The sequence below is a fragment of the Electrona antarctica genome (assembly GCF_951216825.1).
Source record: "Electrona antarctica genome assembly, chromosome: 13".
Lineage (NCBI taxonomy): Eukaryota > Metazoa > Chordata > Actinopteri > Myctophiformes > Myctophidae > Electrona > Electrona antarctica.
This window is the reverse complement of record NC_136794.1, coordinates 18880861-18905730: the sequence shown is the minus strand read 5'-3', so window position 1 is coordinate 18905730 and position 24870 is coordinate 18880861. Positions and strand designations below refer to the sequence as shown.

The window sequence follows — 24870 nt, the reverse complement described above, 5'->3', positions numbered from 1 at the left end:
GGACTAGTAGCATGCCAAAGTTTGTGCTATTGCCATTGGGAATGCATTGGGCGTTTAACTTAAATAACTCAGAAACTACAAAACATTTAAAAGTAAAAAGTTCCAGCATGTGTCTCCACAGAAAGCTGAATTATAAAAAGTGTGAATGGAGTTTCTAGGTGAAAGTGCTTTTTTGACGTGCCAATATCTGCCATTGAGCCCCATTGTAAATGTCTCAAATTTGAAAGCACTATATTTCTAAAACGATGAAACATTTCAAAGATTCCTTTTCAGGCAAACATGTCCACCGTAAGATGAACCTAAATAGGTTTGAATGGGGTTTCTAGGTGTAAGTATGTAGGACTAGTAGCATGACAAAGTTTGTGCTATTGCCATTGGGAATGCATTGGGCGTTTAACTTAAATAATTCAGAAACTACAAAACATTTCAAAGTAAAAAGTTCCAGCATGTGTCTCCACAGAAAGCTGAATTATAAAAAGTGTGAATGGAGTTTCTAGGTGAAAGTGCTTTTTTGACGTGCCAATATCTGCCATTGAGCCCCATTGTAAATGTCTCAAATTTGAAAGCACTATATTTCTAAAACGATGAAACATTTCAAAGATTCCTTTTCAGGCAAACATGTCCACCGTAAGATGAACCTAAATAGGTTTGAATGGGGTTTCTAGGTGTAAGTATGTAGGACTAGTAGCATGCCAAAGTTTGTGCTATTGCCATTGGGAAGGCATTGGGCGTTTAACTTAAATAACTCAGAAACTACAAAACATTTCAAAGTAAAAAGTTCCAGCATGTGTCTCCACAGAAAGCTGAATTATAAAAAGTGTGAATGGAGTTTCTAGGTGAAAGTGCTTTTTTGACGTGCCAATATCTGCCATTGAGCCCCATTGTAAATGTCTCAAATTTGAAAGCACTATATTTCTAAAACGATGAAACATTTCAAAGATTCCTTTTCAGGCAAACATGTCCACCGTAAGATGAACCTAAATAGGTTTGAATGGGGTTTCTAGGTGTAAGTATGTAGGACTAGTAGCATGCCAAAGTTTGTGCTATTGCCATTGGGAATGCATTGGGCATTTAACTTAAATAACTCAGAAACTACAAAACATTTCAAAGTAAAAAGTTCCAGCATGTGTCTCCACAGTAAGCTGAATTATAAAACGTGTGAATGGAGTTTCTAGGTGAAAGTGATTTTTTGACGTGCCACTATCTGCCATTATACATTTCTCAAATTTAAAGCACTATATTTCTAAAACTATGAAACATTTCAAAGATTCCTTTTCAGGCAAACATGTCCACCGTAAGATGAACCTAAATAGGTTTTGAGGATTTGAAAAAAAGACGAAAATCACTCCGAGATGATGGACTATAGCCCATGGTCTCGGAGTGATTTTCGTCTTTTTATCAAATCCTTGTTTTTTATCATTTTTGACCATGGGCTATAGCCCATATCGGACGGCATACTATAGCCGTTTTTCATCATTTTTGAGGATTTGAAAAAAAGACGAAAATCACTCCGAGACCATGGGCTATAGCCCATGGTCTCGGAGCCAGTATAAATGACCTTCATGAGACTAGTAAATTACCTTGACCAGTATAAATGACCTTGACCAGTATAAATGACCTTGACCAGTATAAATGACCTTCACCAGTATAAATGACCTTCATAAGACTAGTAAAATACCTCCACCAGTATAAATGACCTTCACCAGTATAAATAAGCGGTCCGACTATAGCCTGTCGCTTTTCCGTGATTTTCACTTTTTTTTTAAATCCTCCGAAATCGTGAAAAAATGGCACATTGTATTATGCGGTCCGAGACAATAGACTATAGCCTTTTGCTGTTTCCGTGATTATTATTTTTTTTTTAATCCACCGAAATTGAGAAAAAAATGGCACACTGCAGTATGCGGTCCGTGATTTCCCCCCTTTTTTAAATCCTCCGAAATCGTTAAAATGCCACACCTTCGGTCTTGGTCTCTTAATAAATAGACTTGGTAACCGTAGAGAGTACAAACACAGTAAAGACCCCAGGAAGAGTAGCTGCTGTGACTCACAGTAAGCTAATGGGGATCTAATAAATAAATCAAAAAAGAACCTGGGGGTTATCATCTATGAAAAGGCAACACAATGAGCAGAAAAGAAACCATGTAAATACAACAAATTGAGCAGAAAATAAACCATGTAAATACAACAAATTGAGCAGAAAATAAACCATGTAAATACAACAAATTGAGCAGAAAATAAACCATGTAAATACAACAAATTGAGCAGAGAATAAACCATGTAAATACAACAAATTGAGCAGAAAATAAACCATGTAAATACAACAAATTGAGCAGAAAATAAACCATGTAAATACAACACATTGAGCAGAGAATAAACCATGTAAATACAACACATTGAGCAGAGAATAAACCATGTAAATACAACACATTGAGCAGAGAATAAACCATGTAAATACAACACATTGAGCAGAGAATAAACCATGTAAATACAACACATTGAGCAGAGCACCACAGGGAGTTGAACCCCGTTCTGGTAAACCAGGAAGTACCACAACCAGTGCCTTAGTTTGTTTTGTTGTAATTTACAGGTCCAACAGCGATCATTCATTTACATTTCTTTCAACAGTAAAGTCATTTCACAATTTACAGGCAATAATAACAGTATATAGAAAAATAAAGCACAAAGTTAACATTTTAAATTTATTTGGGACACTGGGGATTGACACTGGGGGGGGGACACCACTGTGGGGGGACACACCACTGTGGGGACACACCACTGTGGGGACACCGGCATGAAAATCACTATAGCCCATGGTCTGAGTGATTGTCTCCACCAGGCCAAAGGCATGGGGAGAGAGTATTATATGCACTCCGTCCGTGTGTGTCCCCGTCCTTCCGTCCGTCCGTTACCAGCTAATCTCCGGCACTGTTAACCCAGTCGATGCCAAACTTTGCGCACACACTCCCTGGATGCCAACGATGAACCTTTGCCCCACATTTTCCAGAACGGCCTGTTATAGCGCCACCATGAGGCAGCTTTTCACATGTTTTACCTAAAACTGCACCGATCTGCGTGAAACGTTGCATGCACACTCCCTAGAGGCCAAGGACAAACCTTTGACCTGCATTTTCCGCATCTGCCTTTTATAGCGCCACCAGGAGGCCGACTTTTGTAAAACACATTTTTTTATATTACTCCTCCAGATTCTGTCCAAAAATCTCACAAAACGTTACACAGTATCTCTATAGTCATGTGCTCATGTCGGATCTGTCTGATATTTCATATTCCATCCTAATTGGCTATAATTGACTTTCAAAGTTTGCAAGATTGCCCCATTTTGAACAAAAGCCTCAAAATCATGAACGCAGTGTGCAATTTACGTGAAATCTTTCACAGACTTTCCTACTAGGCTGAGGAATATATCCAACCCTTTTCACATTGGCCTGTTATAGCGCCACCAACAGGTGGATTTTTGCAAAACAAATTTTTGGAACAAAATGCCTCGAATCATCCAATTGCCATCAATGGTGTAAGAAGAAATGGCACCCTTTTCACATTGGCCTATTATAGCGCCACCAGGAGGCCACAACCTGACCTGGCCTGGTGGAGACCTGTGCCCAGAGGTGCACTTTTTCTAGTTTGTCTTTTTTTCCCCAAATCCTCAAAAAGGATACAAAAAAATGGCATGCTATAGTATACCGTCCGAGACCATGGGGACTGGGGACCATGGGGACTGGGGTGACCAGGGGGCTGATGACACTGGGGAGACACTGGGAGGCACTGGGGAGACACTGGGGAGGCACTGGGGAGACACTGGGGAGGCACTGGGGAAATCGTGAAGAAAAAAAAAGGCAGATGGTATGCGGTCCGCGAGACCATGGACTATAGCCTTTCGCTTTTCCGTGAGTACAAGACCTTTTTAAAAGACATTTTCGAATGCAGTCCCATTAGTGTCTCCGAGTTCTGCCAGTGACTGGTGTTGTGACCCAGCAGTACCACAGCAGTACCACAGCAGTACCACAGCGTACTGCTGCGGCAGATCGGCGAGTGCACACATCCGCCTGGGTGACTGACGGCAGTCTGCTGGGTGAGTGCACACATCCGCCTGGGTGACTGATGGCAGACTGCTGGGTGAGTGCACACATCCGCCTGGGTGACTGACGGCAGACTGCTGGGTGAGTGCACACATCCGCCTGGGTGACTGACGGCAGACTGCTGGGTGAGTGCACACATCCGCCTGGGTGACTGACGGCAGGCTGCTGGGTGAGTGCACACATCCGCCTGGGTGACTGACGGCACACTGCTGGGTGAGTGCACACATCCGCCTGGGTGACTGACGGCAGACTGCTGGGTGAGTGCACACATCCGCCTGGGTGACTGACGGCAGGCTGCTGGGTGAGTGCACACATCCGCCTGGGTGACTGACGGCAGACTGCTGGGTGAGTGCACACATCCGCCTGGGTGACTGACGGCAGACTGCTGGGTGAGTGCACACATCCGCCATGGGTGACTGACGGCAGACTGCTGGGTGAGTGCACAAATCCACCATGGGTGACTGACGGCAGACTGCTGGGTGAGTGCACACATCCGCCTGGGTGACTGACGGCAGACTGCTGGGTGAGTGCACACATCCGCCATGGGTGACTGACGGCAGACTGCTGGGTGAGTGCACACATCCGCCTGGGTGACTGACGGCAGACTGCTGGGTGAGTGCACACATCCGCCTGGGTGACGGCAGACTGCTGGGTGAGTGCACACATCCGCCTGGGTGACGGCAGACTGCTGCTTTGACCAATAAATCACAATGAACTGGACACCATATATGGCGGCTGATGTCACGTGATGTCACGATGACCTGGGTCTTGCCTGGGGTGAGCGACGGGGATTTGAGTTAGGCGACGTGTCAGAGTGACAGGGATTGTGGGTTAGGCGTCAAAAAGGCACATTTTCATGGTTAACTGCCTCTGGTTGCAATGAAAAGGTGTCATATAATCCTGTGAGGCCACGAGGTGGTATGACACTAAAATAATTCAATCATAGCCCCTTAGATAGCACTTTATGTAGACTTATAATAAGGGAAAATTAGCTTAAGTTGTGGCAAATCTGGGAAAAAAAATGCTTACCACTAGCTTTCTTCACAGATGTGTTCATAAAGGTGTCTACTATCACAGAAAAAAATGTTCCAAGCCAACTCCCTTGGTCAACTTTGTGGGAGCCAATCAAAGTTGGGGTACCCGGAGGACCTAGGATAAATGCAGGACAATGTCAAATTGGCCAATATGAGCTTGTGAGGTGTGTAAATAGGGTTTTTTTGGGGGTGCTGAATCCGTTCCAACCATTCATTTTCAGTAAAAATGACTTCTGGCCATAACATTGGCCATGCCAAAGAAAAATAGCAATGCATTTTGGCCCATCATCTGACAGAATAATCTGTGTATTTGCATACTGGGCCCCGATTATAATCGTTGACAATGGCATACTATGTCATAGTACGTAATTTTTCTTGATTTTCGACGATTAAAAAAATGAATATAGTGTGTAGTTTTTTCATCATTTTCTTTTTTTTTAATCGTCTCAAAAATGAACTGTGGGCAGTTCAGAAACCCGTCCACCAGTGACATCATCAATGGGGAATCCAAGCTAATAGAAACTGCAGGCTTTCTAGTCCTGAAAAGTTGCAATGCGAAAATACAAATCTGAACATTTTTGTAAAGAAATCTTGAGACACAGACTGAGTGGAAAAAAACGGTGCCATTTTATCATGATTATTAGTGAAGACCTATTATATGAAGATAGGTTGAAAAGTGGTGAAGTGGTCCTTTAAGCCAATGGTTCCCAAACTGGTGTGTGCACCCCTTGTGGTGCGCGAGCGCCAATTCTAATGGTGGTGCTATGGTTTTATTTTTAATATACATATTATGCCAATATATGGCAAGTAGGCCTATATGCAGAATATAGCCTATGCTGCATGCCATATTCAGATTCATATATGTGCATATATGTGGATAAAAAGGAAATATGTCTCTATATAGCTTATGCAATTTATATTTCCATGTGGGGGGTGCATCAGCTAGGTCGGGACTGGGAGGCAACAGGGGGTGCATGGCCAAAAAGGTTTGGGAACCGCTGCTTTAAGGCAACCGGCCGGTTCCACGCGCTGCACAAGATGCCCTTTTTTCACTTGAGCACCTGTCCCTCTAAATGTCTGTGCACGCCACTGCATATATGGTGGCGTGATGTCACGAGGCATGACCATATATGGAGGCGTAATGACACGAGGCGTGACAATATATGGAGGCGTGATGTTACGAGGTAATAAATATAGATAAATTGTTTTTTCAGGCAGGGAGACAAAACTGACAGACACTACAGCAATGATTATTAGTCCAAATACCGGTATCAGGCAAATCGGTACACATTATCTTTATATGCATGTGATCAAGATGGATCCGTCTGATGTTTGATACAGCTTTTGTCCCCACAAATCTCAATATTTGCCATTGACAATGAAAGGGGAATTCAGGTCAAATGTCCACTAAATCTTTTCCCCACACATCTCAATATTTGCCATTGACAATGAAAGGGGAATTCAGGTCAAACGTCCACTAAATCTTTTCCCCACACGTCTCAATATTTGCCATCGACAATGAAAGGAGAAATTAGGTCAAATTTTCGCCAAATATGACGTAAATTAAGCATCAAAACATTAAACGCCATTGACAATGAAGGGAAGATTTCTTATGTCATATGTAGACGAGCAAATCGGCTAACCAATCAGATGTCGGTGGGAACGCTTGGCCAATAAGGGACCACCATTCTTGATGATGGTCCCTTATAAGTCTCATATTTGCCATTGAAAGGAGAAATTAGGTCATGTCTGTCAAATGACGTAAATTTGTGGCAACACAAACAATAAATGCCATTGACAATGAAGGGAAATGTTACGTCATATGTAGACGAGCATATCGGCTAACCAATCACATACAGCTTTTGTCCCCACACGTCTCATATTGACAATGAAAGGAGAAATTAGGTCATGTGTCTCAAATATGACGTAAATTTGTGGCAACACAAACATTAAATGCCATTGACAATTTAGGGAAAATTGTAGACAAGCAAATCAGCTAACCAATCACATAAATTCAGTTGTTCATGAGATGATGTATGATAAGAGCGCCCCTCTTTATATTCTATGCTACTGTAAGATATTGTCTTTTAACTGCTACTTTTATGATCACTTTGACTTAATACCAAACCATGCACGCCCACAACAAACATTCTTGACCTGGTGGAGACCTGTGGTCTGAGGAGCACGTTTTCTAGGTATAGTGTATAGAGTAAGAACATTTCCATTGTCAATATGATTATTTCATAGCATGGCCAAACAATGCAAAAATATCCAAATATGTATTAGATTTTTATTTTATTTTTTTCAATCATTTAAAACTTACAAGATGTCCAATATCTTAGCGATGAATGAGCAAGGGTTGATACTGGACTATAAACCAACAGCAATGTTCACACAAAATGAAATGTACATTTTAAACGATACCTAATCATGATTATTAATAAACTGCAAATAACCAACATTCATTCTTTCTATAATACTGCTCTTTTATGTTATAAAAATATTCTTATCTCAGAATATATGCCTACCTGTGCTAAGAAACGGGTCCTGGCGATCACACTGCTTTATTGCCATTCACACACAAAAAAACTGTGGTAATTATGTAAATTACAATATAATATTGTGGCCAATAAAGTAATTTTTTTTCTTAAATCTGGAAGAAATTTACAAAGTGCAACATAGGTAACGACTCAAAATAAACAATTAAAAAAGGTGCAAATTATCTACCAGAGGGCAGAGGGGGTGTACATGGCACATTTATGAAGTATCAATGGATAGATAAGGGTCAAGTAATTTGTTGGCAAACAAAACAGAAAATCTGAAAAACAGCAATCATTGGTAAAAGCGTTACAAGAATCTAGGACTTTTTCATTTACTTTGCTCATTCAACAATGTATTCCAACCCTTCTCAGACACTTCAACTGTATAATATACCAAAATTACCTAGACAGGGAATTTACATTTGGACACAAATGAGGCTTTTCATGAAAATTGGTAGTTATAGCTAGCTAAACTTAAATAACCCAATACACTTGGCAAAGTAGGTTTCCCCCTCCCCTCCAATCAGTAAAGTAAAACTATGCAGGTAAAGTGAATAAAATGTACTTGTCTTTCCAAGGGTTATGCTTATTTGTTCAATAATCATCCATGCTATTTTGGCAAATATTAGGTTTATATTGCCAAGATCTTTTTTTAAGTATTGCTGCTTATGCATTGTGTTTAGCGTTTACCCTAAACCCTAGCCAGGGGGAGCAGGCGAAATACAAATACAACATTTGAAAGCTGCTGCAACTATTCACGCCATACATTGCAAAGATTCTAAGGCTGAATTAACTCAAGTGACCAGGACTCAACATTCCTCCAGTCCTGTACTAGTATGCTACAACGCATACTATGTATGTACATCAATTCATAGGAGTTATTTCTCATGCACATTCCATTTAAACTACAGAATCAATAGTAGCAGAGAAGTGCAGTTGGTCTCTTAACAGCTACTGGATTTATGTTATGGTTTACATCTTTAAGCAACATCGTCGTCTTCTATGAGAAGCCTAGTACTGTGTGCATTTGTAGTATAATGCCTAATTTATGCTGCATCACACGATGGTGTCACACTTAAAAAATGGCAGACATACAAGCTCACAACATGTTGCAGATGAGACGCATTGTGCACTTGTTGGTCAGCTATTTGTCGATGCCGTCGTACCATTAAGTATGAAGGACCCTTTTCAACCCAATGTTAATCACAAAAATCCAAATGAAAAGCAATTGCTAAACTAATCTCTAACACTGCACGATAATCAACTCTATAGTCCAAATTGTGCGTCTTCAGGTGGATATTTCTTCAAATAGCATGATGCATACCTATACCATAAGTCTCATGCTACTGTCTTATGGCTACTTTGATTCTAGTAAAAGGCATTTATATTTGAAGTGCAATTAAAGCTGTTGGTACGCCGAGGAAAAAGATGTACCAATGCAGCTCCCAGGAAGACTTGAGTCTTTTGAGGATGGGCAAAGCTAGTCAATGGCACCGAATGAATGGACAAAACCCCACCTTATCTCACCACTCGAATACACTCAGCAAAAGGGATGAGGGAAAGTCCAACATACCATCACAACTGGAGATCTCATGGAACTGGGGCTGGAAACATAGTCCAGTGTTTAGAACTGGAGAGGGTTTGAGTGATCCAGCCTTTTTACATTCTATTATCCTCTATTACTGTACAATGCAATGACAGCCATATACTTGTGTGTGTGTGTGGGGCGGGGGGGGGGGGGGGGGGGGGGGGGGAGGAAATCAAAGAGCATTTAAGTAACACAAAAATAAATCAACACTGAAACAAGATACCAGTAGGACAGCCATTTTCATTCAATGGATTAATGGTCCTTAAAGTTTTACAACAGGAGAAATCAAAGACTGATATACAAAAGAACAGCTAATAAAGGCAAGGCAATCTCAACTGTGGCCATTTAAGTCACTCAAAATATTTACGTTTTAACCAGTATCTACAGTTCTCATTTGGCCATTTGTACACAGTGATTCCTCTACATACACTCCATTATTTTTCAATATCTGTAAAAATGAACCTATTTACAAGTCTATACAGCCACCCAATAGAGCTCTTTCCATCTCCCAGAGGACCCAATCAGCTTGAAGCAGGATACCTGAGTTTTCAATAGAATGCGTCAATCTACTCAAATCTCCACTGTACATTTCACAGGACATTGCGCACAGCTCCACACATGCGTGCGCACACATGCACACAAGCGCGTGCGCGTGCGACACACACACACACACACACACACACACACACACACACACACACACACACACACACACACACACACACACACACACACACACACACACACACACACACACACACACACACACACACACACACACACACACACACACACACACACACACACACACACACACACACGAAAGTTAAATACCTTCTCTAAAAGGTTGCCTAGAGTAAACCTTTGAGAATAAGCCACATCAAAGTTGTCTTTGCAGCAAAATATTTAAATCTCCATTCTTAAATAAAACACTGGTGAAGGAAGTATTGAGGCGAGACATCTTACAGCACGTGGCAGTGCGACTAGCCACTGACTGTCCTGGACATCCGCCATGTGTTTGCGTAGAAATAGAGATAATTAGGCCAGGATTTGCTTCAGGCGAATGAGTTATGGAGACTGTCCTGGGAGACTTCATCTCGGCTGTGGATGTCAGAGGCAATGACCTGACTGCTGCCATCAGGGTGTGTTGGGGGGGGGGGGGGGGGGGGGTAATAGCAGCCAAGGCTTCTCTCACTGAGAAGAGGCGGCCCTGGGCAGAGAAAACCTGATAAATGGAAAGGAATAGTTCTATGAAGGCCAAGTGTTAAATCAGAATGTCTGGAGTGCAGTGAAAGAATTTGTTATCATAAGGTTGTGGCAAGCAATTATTGGAATCCCCATTACCTCTGAAGTCTCTGCACCATTTCAGTCACCAGGGCATCGCAGATCCCTGGACATGCTTCCTCTGCCAGCAAAATAGCCTTTCTCAGCTCCTCTGACGCTTCTGGTTTGCCATTGCTGGCCTCACTCTTCTCTTTCAACTGCAAGGAGAGAGACATTGAGGAGACATCATTTATGTGATTTCCCTACTGCAAATAACTGTGTGTGTGTGTGGGGGGGGGGGGGGGGGGGGAATGTGACAATAACCATTAGAATGAAAGGCAGACTGAGTCAGACTGCTCAGTTCTTCCCAGACCATGTCAGAGTGAAAAGGTGACCCTACGGGTACAGGCTTTAGTTTAGACATACTATTGGTCCGACAGTCATTAGAACGACAACCTACCTCAAACCCTAACCTAACTCTAACCGCAAGCACGGGAGCAGCTCATGTTCGACCACATGTCCGACCATTGTTTTACGCATGTCGGTCCGTTGATGCGTCAGATAAAAGTGCGCACTCCGACTCCACACCAAACTTCTCTTGTTCAGACTAGTCAAAGACTACTTAAAACTGTCAGATTGCAACAGACTAGCATTTTTAATCAGCACAAACCAGTCGGCCGACAAAACATTATTTTACCCCATGCAAATTAGCCTGGAGCGCTGCCAGTTATGCTTATTATAAGCGACTTTGGGCTAGTTTTCCTGTAACATAGCTTAAGCGAATATAGACAACTTCCGGGGTTTGTACACATAAGTGAGTGTGATGTTTCCAAACTGATTCAAAACCACTCACACAATATACGTTGTAGAGTGCATAGCTGAAATTTGGCGGAAGTAGTGGGATTTTGGCGGAAGTACTGGCTAGGCCAGGCTAGGAGCTGCCTAAAGAGTGCTGCTTCATCATTTGCCATACAGTCTTGTGATTGGTTACTTTTTATCAGCTTGCAGAGATGATCAATGTTCTCCCAGAGTAGTAGTAGTAGTGATGTAGTGGTGAGATTTTCATGATTGGCTGCCATGGCCTCTAAGCCAATGGGAGACTAGCCCTATACGGCCAATGGTCATAATTGGCTGGTCTCTAAGCCAATGGGAGACTAACCTTATACGGCCAAAGGGACAGTAAGCCCCACGGCCAATGGGATACTAACCCCTGTACTCTCTCCCTGGGCAGACAGCGACAGACAGCGAGAGGTGTCATGCTCTCCTCTCCCCCACCGCAGCATTCGGCCACTTTATATGGATGATAAATACTGATTCCCTCACAAAACAAACTTTTCGAGGGCAACATATTGTATACAAAGAGTTTAAAGACTTATGTCATAGCGACACGTATACAAAGAGGGGGTTAAAAGACTAAAACATGGCCCAGGCGGTGGCGTAACCGTCTGGGCACCCGACTGGTAATCCAGTCGCAGTGTGCCGCGGGTTCGACTCCCGAGCCCGACACGGCCTTTACTGCATGTCTTCCCCCATCTCTCTCCCGTTTCCTGTCAGCCTACTGTCTGTCCCTTCAAAAACCAATAAAAGGCGTAAGCCGCAAAAAGAATATCTTAAAAAAAAAAAAAAGACTAAAACATGGATCTGCGGATGAGACGACAAAACGTCCATAAAGGGGGTGTGTGCAGTGGCTGCCAGCTGATATATTATGACTCGAGTAATTTCTTGTTTAAATATTTAGAAACAATGATTTAGAGCAGCTTGATAATTTTAGTAACTTGGCAAAACATGACAAAAAAATGTACTCACTTCAGAAAATAGAGGCGAAAAGATTGTTGTCAAGGTTTGAGACGAAGACCTCTTTGGACTGTCTTGCACCTGAAGAAAACAGATTTGTTTTTATAAACTCAGCACACAACTTTGGTCCATTATTTCTCTAATACCAATTGGTATTATTTCACTGGAGAAATAATGGACCAAAGTTAAGTTTGTGTGCCGAGTTTAGTTAACAGGCATTAACCACTTAACATTTCCTGCTGGCATGTTTTCGACAAAATGACGTCAATTTGCGGGTCCGTCGGCCATTTTGAAACCGGAAGTAAGAGCGCATCATGTCCGTCGCTCAATCGGGTCCCCAACTAGCATGCTAGACGATAATATGATAAGCGGAGCGATGCGCCAGCCTTTTAGTACCATCCTAAGAGCATACTTTATCTCATCTCACCAAATTACTGGATTAGTTCGGAGATATACTCCACTGAAGATCGCGACCATTATGGGACTCTATGGCGATCGGATGACCGTTTATGTTTTCTCACATTTACTATTGACAATGAAAAGAGAATTTACGTCATAAGTGTCTGAACAAAATGTACGTCATATCATATGTAGATGAGCAAATCGGCAATTTTGTCCTAGCACAAACATTAAATGCCATTGACAATGAATGGAGAATTTACATAAAAAAAATTAAAAAAAATAGGAATTTTTAAAAAATCCAAAAAGGTAGAGTACTTTGTCCGCTGTTTGTTTAATTTTTGGATGTGCTACCTTTTTGGATTTAAAATTCCTATTTTTTTGAGTGGTGCAAACCACTTCAACAACTGGCTTTGTTAGTACCCGTGTGTGTGTGTTTGTGTACCTGTCCCTCAAAAGAATGAGCATGGTTACTATGGTCACTGACATTACGTCAGACCACAGCTGATCAGGCTATATAAGACCTTGCACCACTCAGTTCACACGGGTGTGATTTTTTTATGTATATTGGATTTGGGTTTGGCACTCCACTGAAAACCATTGCTGATGCGCAACCTCTTTTTCTCATTTGGAGAATTTACATCATATGTGTCTGAGCAAATCGACAAATTACGGCATGATGATGTACGATGATAAGAGCGCCCCTCACTTCACACAGGTGTGATTTTTTGAGTAGTGCAACCACTCCTATAGGACAGCTGTGTGTGGCTGTGTCCGAGCACGAAAATAGCGTTCACTACCAAGTTGCACTGTTGTGCAGCTTAACACACAGACAGACACACAGACAGGCCAGGGAGGAGGGCTTGTACAGTACAGTACAGTACAGTACAGCACAAGTACAGTACAGCACCACTCACTTCAGACGGGTCTGATTTTTGAGTGGTGTAAACCACTCCTACAACTGGCTTTTTTGTGCAGAAAAAATGAGCATGGTTGCTATGTTCACCCTGTTGTAATGACGCAATGAAATCACACCCGGGTGAACAGGGTGAACATAGCAACCATGCTCATTTTTTCTGCACAAACAAAGCCAGGTAATGAATTCACACCCGGGTGTGATTTCATTACGTCAGACATGATTTCATTACGTCAGACAAACCTTACACCACTCAGTTCACACGGGTGTGATTTTTAATATTATGACAGAATGTAAAGAATAGGGATTTTTATTTTTTCCCCCTTCATTCTCAATAGACTTTGGTCAAACAGCAGCAATCTATGATAGGGATGCTAGGGTTCATGTGGTTAAACTACATTAGTATTATGAAGTGTGTTTATGAGGTGTACTTCTTCATATGCAGAATTCCTTATGTTTCCTCTACATCAGTGTGTGGTTGTGTACCTTGTTTTTCTCCAGCTGTGCTGTCCCATTCAGAAGCTTTTTGGGGTCTTTCACCTTGATGGTGTTGAAGATCCAGTCATCATTACTGGAGTCATTTCCACCAGACGCTTGGCCATCATGTTCCCTGCATTAACAGATTGATAGCAACCTCGCTGGTAAAGATTTCCCTTTGGCAATATGAAACATTGTCATGTCTCCCCTTGATCTTCATATGTATATGAAGGACTGGACCAACTTACGAATCTTCATCTGAGCTGGATTCTTCCCGAGACTGTTCTGCTTTCCACCTCTTATATTTGTCAACCAGTTCTGATAGGTAGGATGTCTTTTTGGCGTGCCTTACAATCAGCTTATGTTTCAACAGCTCTTTGGCAGTTGGCCTCTGAGAGATACAAAACAAAACAGACATTCAATGGCAACAAGACAGCAGCCTTCCCAATGTAAGAGGCCGTATGTTTAAAGGACTGCAATTGAGATTAAGAGCATGCGACTCTTGAACTTACAAAGCTGGGCTCCTTATTTAAGCATGCTTCTATAAACTCTTTGAGAGGTTTGCTGTAGTTTCCTTCCAGTGTGGGTGGGTTGTTCTTTGGGATGAGGAATAAGACCTTCATAGGATGTAGCTCAGAGTGGGGTGGTTCTCCTTTAGCCAGTTCTATTGCGGTGATACCTAATGACCAGATATCTGCCTGTAACGATTCGGACAATAGAAACTTTAATTCAGTATTTTTAAATAAATTGCTTGAACCACGTGATATCAAGAGAAAACATAAAATATACTTGTATTTAGGCTGGCAGGCCAGAGTAGTGTTGGAATCTTTCAGAACACGTCAGTGGTTTGCAGATAAGCTGCATAGTTCCTAATATATAAACATTTCTCCAATCCAATCCACTTTATTTATATAGCACATTTCTAGCTCCAAAGGTTATTACAAAAACATAAAATGATGTCACCCAAAGGGTCAACATGTCTCTTTCTTCAATATTTTTGGCATGTTACAAAAAAGACAAATGCTTAATTGTTTCACAAACATGCCAGTTTTTAAGCCAAATGATGAGAGCGCTTATTGACAACTTCCAGCAGCACAATCATTGACAACTTCCAAGTGTGAGGTTTACAATGTTACCGGCCCTCCTTCCCCATATCTTTACACAGTAGAACATAACATGCATTGCACACTCCATTCCTGACCTTGAGTGCCATAATGAGACCGAGTGCGAGGTAATTCTGACCTTTGAGTCATAGGCAGACTGCTTTATTACTTCAGGTGCCATCCAGAAAGGGGTGCCTACAAACGTATTCCTCTTTATCTGCGTGTCTGTCAGCTGGCCTGCAACTCCAAAGTCTGCCAGCTTCACATCCCCTTGTTCAGACAGCAGCACATTGGCCGCTGAAAATGAGACAAATCGCACACAGCTATAACATTTTACTGAAATAAAGATCAGCACTCTGCTCAGTATCATATTTGGCCAGTACACCTCACAACATAAGAATGCTGAATGTGAAGTATGGAGGGTACAACGTGGTATATTCTGAGAAATGGATTTGTCAGGCAGTGAAGACATCTTGGCAAAGCTTAAGTGTACAGATGGTTAAGACTGATGCCAATCAATCAATGGGGGCATGTTCTCCCCGTGTCCCCTAGGGTAGGTACCCTCACAAAAAACATGCAGTAATCCTGGTCTCTACCTCCCCCTGGCCAGCCGGGGTGCCTGATGGAGGGGAAAGGAACTAGTCAGAATAATGTGTTCCTTCCACGGTGACGCCCTACGTCCGGCCGGGGAAAAGAAGCAGATTGGACTCCTCATGCATAGAAGGAAGCATGAGGTCAGTCCGCTGCCCTCCGCAAGTTAGCAGAGGAAGTGTAGCGCCCATGATTACATTAGATAATTGACACTGGGTGAAAAAATGGGTTGCAAAATCGAGGGATAAACAATAAATAAAAAGACGATGATGCCAATGTTACCGTTACTTCCACAGAATTAATAGTGAGATGTAGAGTAACAGGGGAAAGAAAATAGTGCCTGCTTGGTCTGCTGATAAAGCAGAATACAATAGAATAATACGAATATAACATGTCATAATACCTTTGATGTCTCTGTGGATTTTCTTTTCCGAATGGAGATACTCAAGACCCTTTAGTATCTCTCTAAGAATCGTGGCAATCTGAGTTTCATCCAGGGCACCTGGTTCCAACTAGAACATGGGATATGTTCATGGTTGTTAGTAAGTCAACACATTACAAAAATACAAAATCTAATTATTTTGAACAAGATCAGTGCATTTGGATTATTTCTTTGTAAACATACCAAATCTAGAGCTGATCCTCCACCCAAATATTCCATTATAATCCATAATTTGGTATCCTGAAAAAGAAGTTATTTTAATATCAGAACAGACAGAAGACACATATTGAGCACCGTGCAGTCAAATGTTACAGCCTATAGAAGAATTGTATTTATGTGGCAAGCCAAAAATACATGATAAATATATCGTTCATCGTACTTAGTGGAACTCAATAATACATCCCATAGTAATGAACTTTTGAAAAGAAAATTAATCACAGTATGCTTTGAATTAGTGCAATGATCTGTGGCATATTGCATCATATGGCAGAGAGATAACGATGACGTTAGAAGTCTAGCTACAGAAAGATGATTATTATTATGACTTCAAATGGAAGGGAATTGGTAAAACTAAAATATGTCTATTATTGGAATTCACATGCTAACTGTAAACAAAGGTCTTTGTGTGGAGTTAAATGTCCATTCCAATAACTAAAATAAAGTAAATTGTTTCAGTCTCATTTGGGTAAAATCCCCTTTTTCCTCTTTGGGTCTTAGGAATGGAAACAAGCAGAAACTTGAGTGAAAAAAGAACAGCTCTGCTCTCAGTGCCATCCAACTACATTACAAAGAATGCTCTGGTTAATAATGCATTGGAGAGTAGTGAACAACAACAGGGATAGATTAGGCCATGTCCATCCTTTTAGAATTTAGATGGTTGATCAGGGCAGGGTGCGGCCCGAGTTAAGAAGGCCACATTGCCACAGGCTTCCTTCTATTCTGAATGACGTCCGCAGCACTGACAGAGTGAACAACATGGTACAGCTACAGCTAGCAGACTTGGTATTTGGTAATGGTAATGTCACACTGTGACAGTGTCAACAATATTTAATTGTATTTAATACATTTAATCTACAGACTGAGTCAATGGTGGAATCAATGAACCCTGTCACTAAGTGCCTTTGAGTGATGCTCCAAAGGTCACTTGTCGGAAGCTATAACACATGTCTCTGAGGGTAGTGCTCAGAAGCTATAACAAGTCTCTGAGGGTAGTGCTCAGAAGCTATAACACAAGTATATGAGGGTAGTGCTCAGAAGCTATAACACAAGTCTCTGAGGGTAGTGCTCAGAAGCTATAACACAAGTCTCTGAGGGTAGTGCTCAGAAGCTATAACACAAGTCTCTGAGGGTAGTGCTCAGAAGCTATAACACAAGTCTCTGAGGGTAGTGCTCAGAAGCTATAACACAAGTCTCTGAGGGTAGTGCTCAGAAGCTATAACACAAGTCTCTGAGGGTAGTGCTCAGAAGCTATAACACAAGTCTCTGAGGGTAGTGCTCAGAAGCTATAACACAAGTCTCTGAGGGTAGTGCTCAGAAGCTATAACACAAGTCTCTGAGGGCAGTGCTCAGAAGCTATAACACAAGTCTCTGAGGGTAGTGCTCAGAAGCTATAACACAAGTCTCTGAGCGTAGTGCTCAGAAGCTATAACACAAGTCTCTGAGGGTAGTGTTCAGAAGCCTAGCATACTGTAGCACAGGGGTTCTCAACGTTTTTGGCTAGGGACCACCGGAAATGCTTTAGCCATGTCTCACGACCCCTGGCCCCCTCCCCAATACAAATCCACAGCTACAATAACCTTAATGATAGAGAAAATACATCATAAAGAAATGCTGAAACCAGATATAAACTCTTAATTTCCATTTTCCAGCCAATTCAGTTGCAACAAAAAACCCCTATAATAATCTGGGGACCCCCTAAAATAATTTGCCGGCCCCCAGGTTGAGAACCCCTGCTGTAGCACATGCCACGTGCTCCACTGTGTGTGTGTGTGTGTGTGTGTGTGTGTGTGTGTGTGTGTGTGTCTGCGTGTGAACACATAAAATATACAAATGCTGCACGTATTATACACTCAGGTCTTGCTGCTCACCTCCATTCACAATGCAGAACTTCAGCTGACAAAACCTCCAACTCTTTCCTTACCGCTGCTAAGTAAAGTAGTAATCGCTCTGTAAATAGGCAGTTTGGGGATTCATTAATTCACCCGTATACCGCTCCGTTTTACCCTTATTTTGGAGCCAAAACCGTTGACCGGATGTTGCTTATGTTACTTAGGAGTTTGTGTTGTGACGGACAAGATACGGTCTCTCACTCGGACACAGCAAAGGATCACCACGAGTCACGGCCATTACTGCGTTGGCTATGGACCAGAAATGCCATCTGGGACAAGGAACAGGAGATAAAGGCGATCCAAAGAAACAGATACAGTGGGTGCGGATGCGCACGCAGTTCAAGATGGCACGCTCCATTGCTGTTTACATCTTCCCCTAGCAACCCAGTGCTAATGCAAGTAGCATCACGACTCAATCGATTATAAACACTATAAAAGACCATTGCCGTAGATCTACAGCATACATGGGAAACTGGCGGCCCGGGGGCCACATGCGGCCCCCACCTTCACTTAATGCGGCCCTCAGGTTAATATCAGAATACTGATATATTATTGATTTCAGCTGTTACAATTCCAAACATGCAAACATGACCTGCTTTTGTATGTCCAATGTGTTTGGATTGAGTTCATAAAGTTAACATAACTATAACTAAATGATGATGAAGCCACATTGAATGTATTCTTCTACACATTTATTTACAAGATATATGCTTGAAAGTTATAATCACACTCGTGTGAAATGACGGGCTCCTCACTTCTTTAAACAAACATCGTACTTTGTTTGTTTATAGAGCTTTAAACATTATTAAGTCCATAGACTTGGCTGCACTTTAATGTATGCTTAAAGTGCTCCTTTAAGCAAACATTAAAAGTCCATAGACACATGACGTTGCGTGGGGTGATGTGCCATATGAGGTCATTTCCGAATGCCAGATGTTGGAGGGGTTAGCACTCCTCAATAATACTCATGGCGAGACTTGGGGCAGTTGCCAGTGAATAATGTATTGACCAATCTAGGTATACGTACAGGCATACACTTGCATGCATGACAAAAATTATATTTCCTCTTTGACATAAAATAGGTACAACTCTTGTACAGCATCATACTCAAGTTTACGTTGACACTTACCTTGAGGTAGGATCCATAGTACTTTGTTACAAAGGGGCTGTCGCATTGGCTAAGCACAGTGATTTCCTGCTGAATGTCCTCTATTTCATCTTCCGCTTCCTCCAGATCAATGATTTTAATTGCCACAACTTTCTGAGTCCGATTGTCAATGCCTTTAAATACCTCTCCAAAAGAGCCTTTTCCTATCCTCTCCAGTTTGGTGAAAAACTCCTCTGGGTCAGCTTTGAAATTCTGTAGGGAGGGAGAGAAAGAAAGAGAGAAAGAACTATTACCATTTCATTGTACAACACCAGGAAACAGTGGGTGAAGTGGGTTACGGTCCTAAAATGGCCTAATACTATGTTGGTTCATATGGAGAAACATTTGGGACAATGATTCAACCAACACAGTCCAGACTCTGGATACTTCAGGCCAACATGCTTCTTATTTGTGATCTAATCTCTGTTCTGTTCTTGTGTCAGGACTGGTCAACAGGATGTTGGGTCATTCTTTAAAAAATAAATCAAACATTATGATTTGAACGTGTTTATCCTGCCAATGTAAACTATGAAGTAACAAAGGACTTGCTCGATTTGACTTCTCTTAGAGCGCTGAATTTATGTCATTCTGTGTGTCGCTAAAGTTATTTAGCCTAAATAACAGGGTAGGAAATGGCACAATTGGAAACAAAAATCGGACCCAATGAGAGCATTTCAGACTCCTGTCTCCATGATTTTCACTAGAAAAGTGTGGTAACTTTCTGTCTTGTTATTTGATGGGCCATTTGGTGTAAACTCACCCAGTAAATATGAAATGCCTGCACTTTGCTAGCTTCTAAGGGAGATGCATATATTTCTGTGTTGAGCTAGCCACAGGAGTAAGACAAGGACATGAGATAATGGCATATTTGCACACATGCGTGTTTCAACAAAGCAGAGGCAGCCTGGTGGAGGTGAACAGCCCAAGACGGAGATCTGTCTTTTAATGCTTTATATATATATATATATATTCGATATCAGAGGAGCGCTCTATACTACTGTCTATGAGGGTCTGTGTTGCACAACAACAAAACCGAAGTCGATGGTCCGTCAGCATTATGGTTCCCCCTCATTGACAACGGTAGACGATCTCTGAATCGAAATCACAGATTACGATTCTATCGTAAATTCTACAAACCGTTAATAAAGTTTTCAATCTATCAGTCAGTCAGTTACCGAAATTGGTTGCCTGTTATGTCCCCCAAGGGCATACCTTTTTGCATGACCAAGGTATACCACCTTATGCAATTCAAAAACCTGTACTATAGACAATGGTAAATGATAATATGCCTGTCTTAAACAAAGCTTACAAATTGATTGTATACTATTTTTTTTGATCCTGGCTCAGGCTAGTCTTTACAGTCTCTGACCATCAGGAATGGTATGGGCTAATGAGGAATGTGATATACTAGTAGGCCGTCATGGCTTTGATGTGGTGCCCAAACGTCAGAGTCAATAACATCATCCATGCTCCTGAGAAATTCAAGCAGTGTGTGTGGAATTTAAATCCATTACCCATAATAATCACAGACAGCCAAGCTCAGGGCTGCTAATCCTAAGACTTTCATTTCTTGCCTTGTTGACAAACAAAGCAGTCATTTTTGTGTTGCAGTAGGACTAGTAATAACACTGCTACTTCTGAGCCATAGGCGGACCTGTATTCCAGATATGAACATAAAACAAAATGCTGTTTCTTTGTTCATTATCAATTCAATCTGAAATAAATAAAATTAAACAAGACAAAATAATCCATTGCTAATTTGAACTATTTCTGAATTCACCAGATATAACTCTGTCTGTGCTTAGACTTTGTACTGTGGGCTGGCCAGGCCCACTACATTCATATCTCCCCAGATAATTATTTCCTGTAAGGCTGCTAATGCATGGCTGGTAGAGTTATATGGGAAGGCACAGGCGGCTCCTAAAAAGAAAAAGAGGCAGAGAGGGGCTGCTGAATTTTGATAGTAAGGGGACTTTAGAACAAAGACAGGGAGAGGGAGAGCGGTGCAGAATAAAGCATAACAGAAACAGCAGAACCAAATGGCTGTCATAACACCAATGTGGTTATTCATCCAGGTGAAAATGATCATGTTGAGTCGGAGCTCTCTAAAAACAATGGAGAACAACAACACCGCCACAGCGACCACGGATACACATGTTGGGAACCCCCTTACCGTTGTCCCAGTCAGCAGGTTTACAGCGACAACTGGCCTAAAGCTCGGTGAACCTCCTCTAAAAGCATGCGTTTGATCCTCTTCAATCTACCCATCATTAACTGTGTGGCCGTAGACTCTAGACCGTAGACTCTAGAGGCTGACTGATGCCAGATTTTGGAAACTCCTAGATCACAGATTACTGATGATTTGACTGATATTTTGTGAAGAATTTCAAAGATTTACTAATCAATAAAAAAAAGAAAGAAATAACCACTTAACCGTAGCAACACAAGTTACGAGTTTGTAGACTGTAGGGAGCTACAGTTGTGCATATTCATTTATGGGAGCACCTAAGTGGGCTGAGCGACGTTCCTGCTCTTCTTCAGATGCTTCGAGCAGTGTGCGCGAAACATCACTCAGCCCACTCAGGTGGTCCCAAAAATAATAATTATATTTACTGTATATGCAAGAGGGAGCTACAGTGTGCAATCTTTTATTTTGTCTTTATGTTTTGTAGTTTGAAGTTCAACACCTGCTTTTAAAGGACTCGTTCACCCAAAAAATGACTTATTTTCTATAAATTACACACACGCCATGAAACAGAATTCCTTTTTTTGTTTTTGACGCATCCCTAAGCCAATAATTTGATTACCTGCTGTATTTTCCGGTAGGAGACACAAAGAGTCTTTCGGAAACTGAACTACTCCTTTAAATGGATAATTGGGACATATCGGCTGCATTAATTGCTGATTTGCAGACTTAGATAGCATTTGATACAGACTTATAGCACGTTATGTAGACATAACTAGAATTGCATTGTATGTAGTCATAGCACTTCATAGTACATATGTATAGCATAGTATAGTATGTATAGTTTCATTATATAGATATTCCACTGTTTCGTTCTTAGCTTACGCATGTTTTATGATAACTACTTTTTATGTATATGATGTATTACCATGCTTTTTGTTCTTGCTTAATGTAAATCGCTCTGGATTAAGAGCGTCTGCTAAATGCCTAAATTGTAAATTGATACCGATGTCGTCAAAAAAGGAAAATAATGGCCAATATATCGGCCAGATCAATACATCGCCAGGTTCTACTACTGTCATCCACCCCCTAGACATTGAGGCTCATCACCAGCTCCCCCTACTTCTCATAGTCTACTCCGCTCCATGGGACGCATACTCCAGTTTTAGTAGTGGTGGGACGATTTTCACTTACTTCCTGATTCGATATCGATACCCAGGCTGCCGATTTGATTTATATTTATATTAAAAATCGTGATATATAAATTAATGGATTTTTTCCCACCCCTACTTTTTAGGTGATAATCCAACCACTGAGGGGTTAGTAAAAACAGAGATGTGCTGCCTCGGGGTGAGCAGGGACTGAGTCGCTTATCACCCCGGCTCAGAGACGTCCTGTTGTAGTTTTGCGTGAGCCTTCAGACTCTGAAATCCACACCAAAACCCTTATCTGGCAGGGGATGCACTGTCCGCAATTTAAAAGTCTAGCATTCAAGAGAGAGACTGACTGACACTTACTGTGCAGTCAAACTCTTAGCATAGTGCACCGATTCAACGCAAAACTATAATGCCACCCCAACAGCTTGTCAGTCATACATCCATATGATGTGTGAATGGGGAAAGACCAAGTGACCTACTTGTTCTTAGACCATATCATGTCTTGGCTGTGGGCTCAAAATGTCTGGTTCAGCAGACTGAAGCTAATTAGTATTCCAAGTAACACTGCAGCTCGTTATTATTATAGTGATGATGATGAACTATCCTAAACTTAATGTTAGAATTGATTTTGAAAACGTGTGATTATAGTCTAGTCCAGAGAGAGTGGCCTTTAACCACTTTAATTAGCATCCCTATACTCTGGGGCTATCTACTAGCTCACAACGTGCCTCAAATCGGCTATTTTCGGCTAAGATATTTAGTTAGAGCAAAAACAGCCTAGAATAGAGCCCTTGTGAATCCAGTCAGTCAACTAAGGGTAGGGTTTAAAGTGGCCAATTAACTAATTCAATTGATATACAGATACTATATTTGTACTTAACTGATACATAAGTAAAGACATAAGACTTGTTGCGTTATGAAGGTTTAGAGCAATGAATGTTGTTTGTCTAACTGTTGTGCAAACAAGTGTGTCTGTGGCAACATCCTGTCTTTACCGACTGAAGGAAAGCAAGACATAAACACAGGGATGTATGTGCTTTTATGATGAGATGATTGGCGAATAATTGAGCTATATCTGTGACGATCCGTGTCTATCAATCAAGAGATTATAATAAACAGGTCTATGAGCTTTTGGTGTTGTTGACAAAACACGGGATGGATAAAATAGCCAGAGGATAGGCTGCACAGATGTTAACTTACCTGTATCCCAGTCAGTCCACTCTGAACAGGGGAGTGAGCCATGGTGTCAAATCAGCAAAGATGACGCCTCACTTCAGCTTTCCTAATCACAGGCAAATGGCTGTAGTTAGTTGATCGCAGGCTGGCTAAGGTAGTTTAGTACTTTGGTGCAAACGGGAAGCTTAGCTTAGCCAATACTAAAAAAAACGGTCTTGGCCGATTTCAAAACAATCGCTAAGCCAGTTACCCTAGGCTGTACCTCGAACAGCTAATGTGTCTCCTCCTCACTCTTCTTCCGCAGATAGACTCACAGTTAAGCTAACGTTAGCTAGCAGCTAGCAAACGTTAGCTAAAATAACTATCGCAGAAGCGCTCTGCGTTTCACCGCCGCTCTTTCAGTGTCTAAATAACTTGACGGAGAAATATTCGCATCAGAAAACAAAACGTGCGGCGCTGTACAGTTGTGTCGTTTTGTTGTTGTTCTACTACCCTCATCACTTTTCTCTGGAACACAACGCCATCTTGATCGCTGTCACTCTCATTTTCCTGACGACCAATCAGGACGGAGGAAAAAACAACAGCGCACGTGTCGTCATCCGATCGCCAACGAAAAGTGTCACTTAAGAATAATCATTACTTTTAGTCTTTTAACAGTTGTCATCTTTTCAATTCGTTTGAAGTTTACTGGGGTTACATTTGAGAGCTATTGAAGATGATATTCGTGTCTTCTGTTTCTTCAATCTATAGAATTGACCAGTCAAGTCCACGTAATTGATTAAAATGTTGATAAGTTGCTCTACCAATTTTGACAGGAAGATCATCATACTATGTGGAGTTAGAGAAAATTAGC

At 41.6% G+C, this 24870-nt stretch overlaps 1 protein-coding gene across 3 annotated transcripts; it reads right to left on the bottom strand.

Moving 5' to 3' along the window:
- Positions 1-9479: 9479 nt before the first annotated feature.
- stk24a (serine/threonine kinase 24a) lies at positions 9480-24581 on the bottom strand (the record flags this gene model as incomplete). Of its 3 annotated transcripts, none has more annotated exons than XM_079517433.1 (12): positions 24280-24581; positions 24042-24123; positions 19482-19712; positions 16428-16484; positions 16206-16314; positions 15351-15508; positions 14621-14806; positions 14357-14499; positions 14118-14241; positions 12329-12397; positions 10604-10740; positions 9480-10484 (listed from the first exon to the last, which is right to left on the bottom strand). In XM_079517433.1, exons 2-12 carry the CDS (start codon positions 24081-24083, stop codon positions 10451-10453), a joined length of 1290 nt encoding a protein of 429 aa, XP_079373559.1. In that variant the 5' UTR covers positions 24084-24123; positions 24280-24581. The 3 variants fall into 3 exon arrangements, with proteins under 3 accessions (XP_079373559.1, XP_079373560.1, XP_079373561.1); XM_079517434.1 differs by having other exon boundaries at positions 24510-24528; XM_079517435.1 differs by lacking the exon at positions 9480-10484 and having other exon boundaries at positions 10600-10740; positions 24042-24581.
- Positions 24582-24870: the final 289 nt, after the last annotated feature.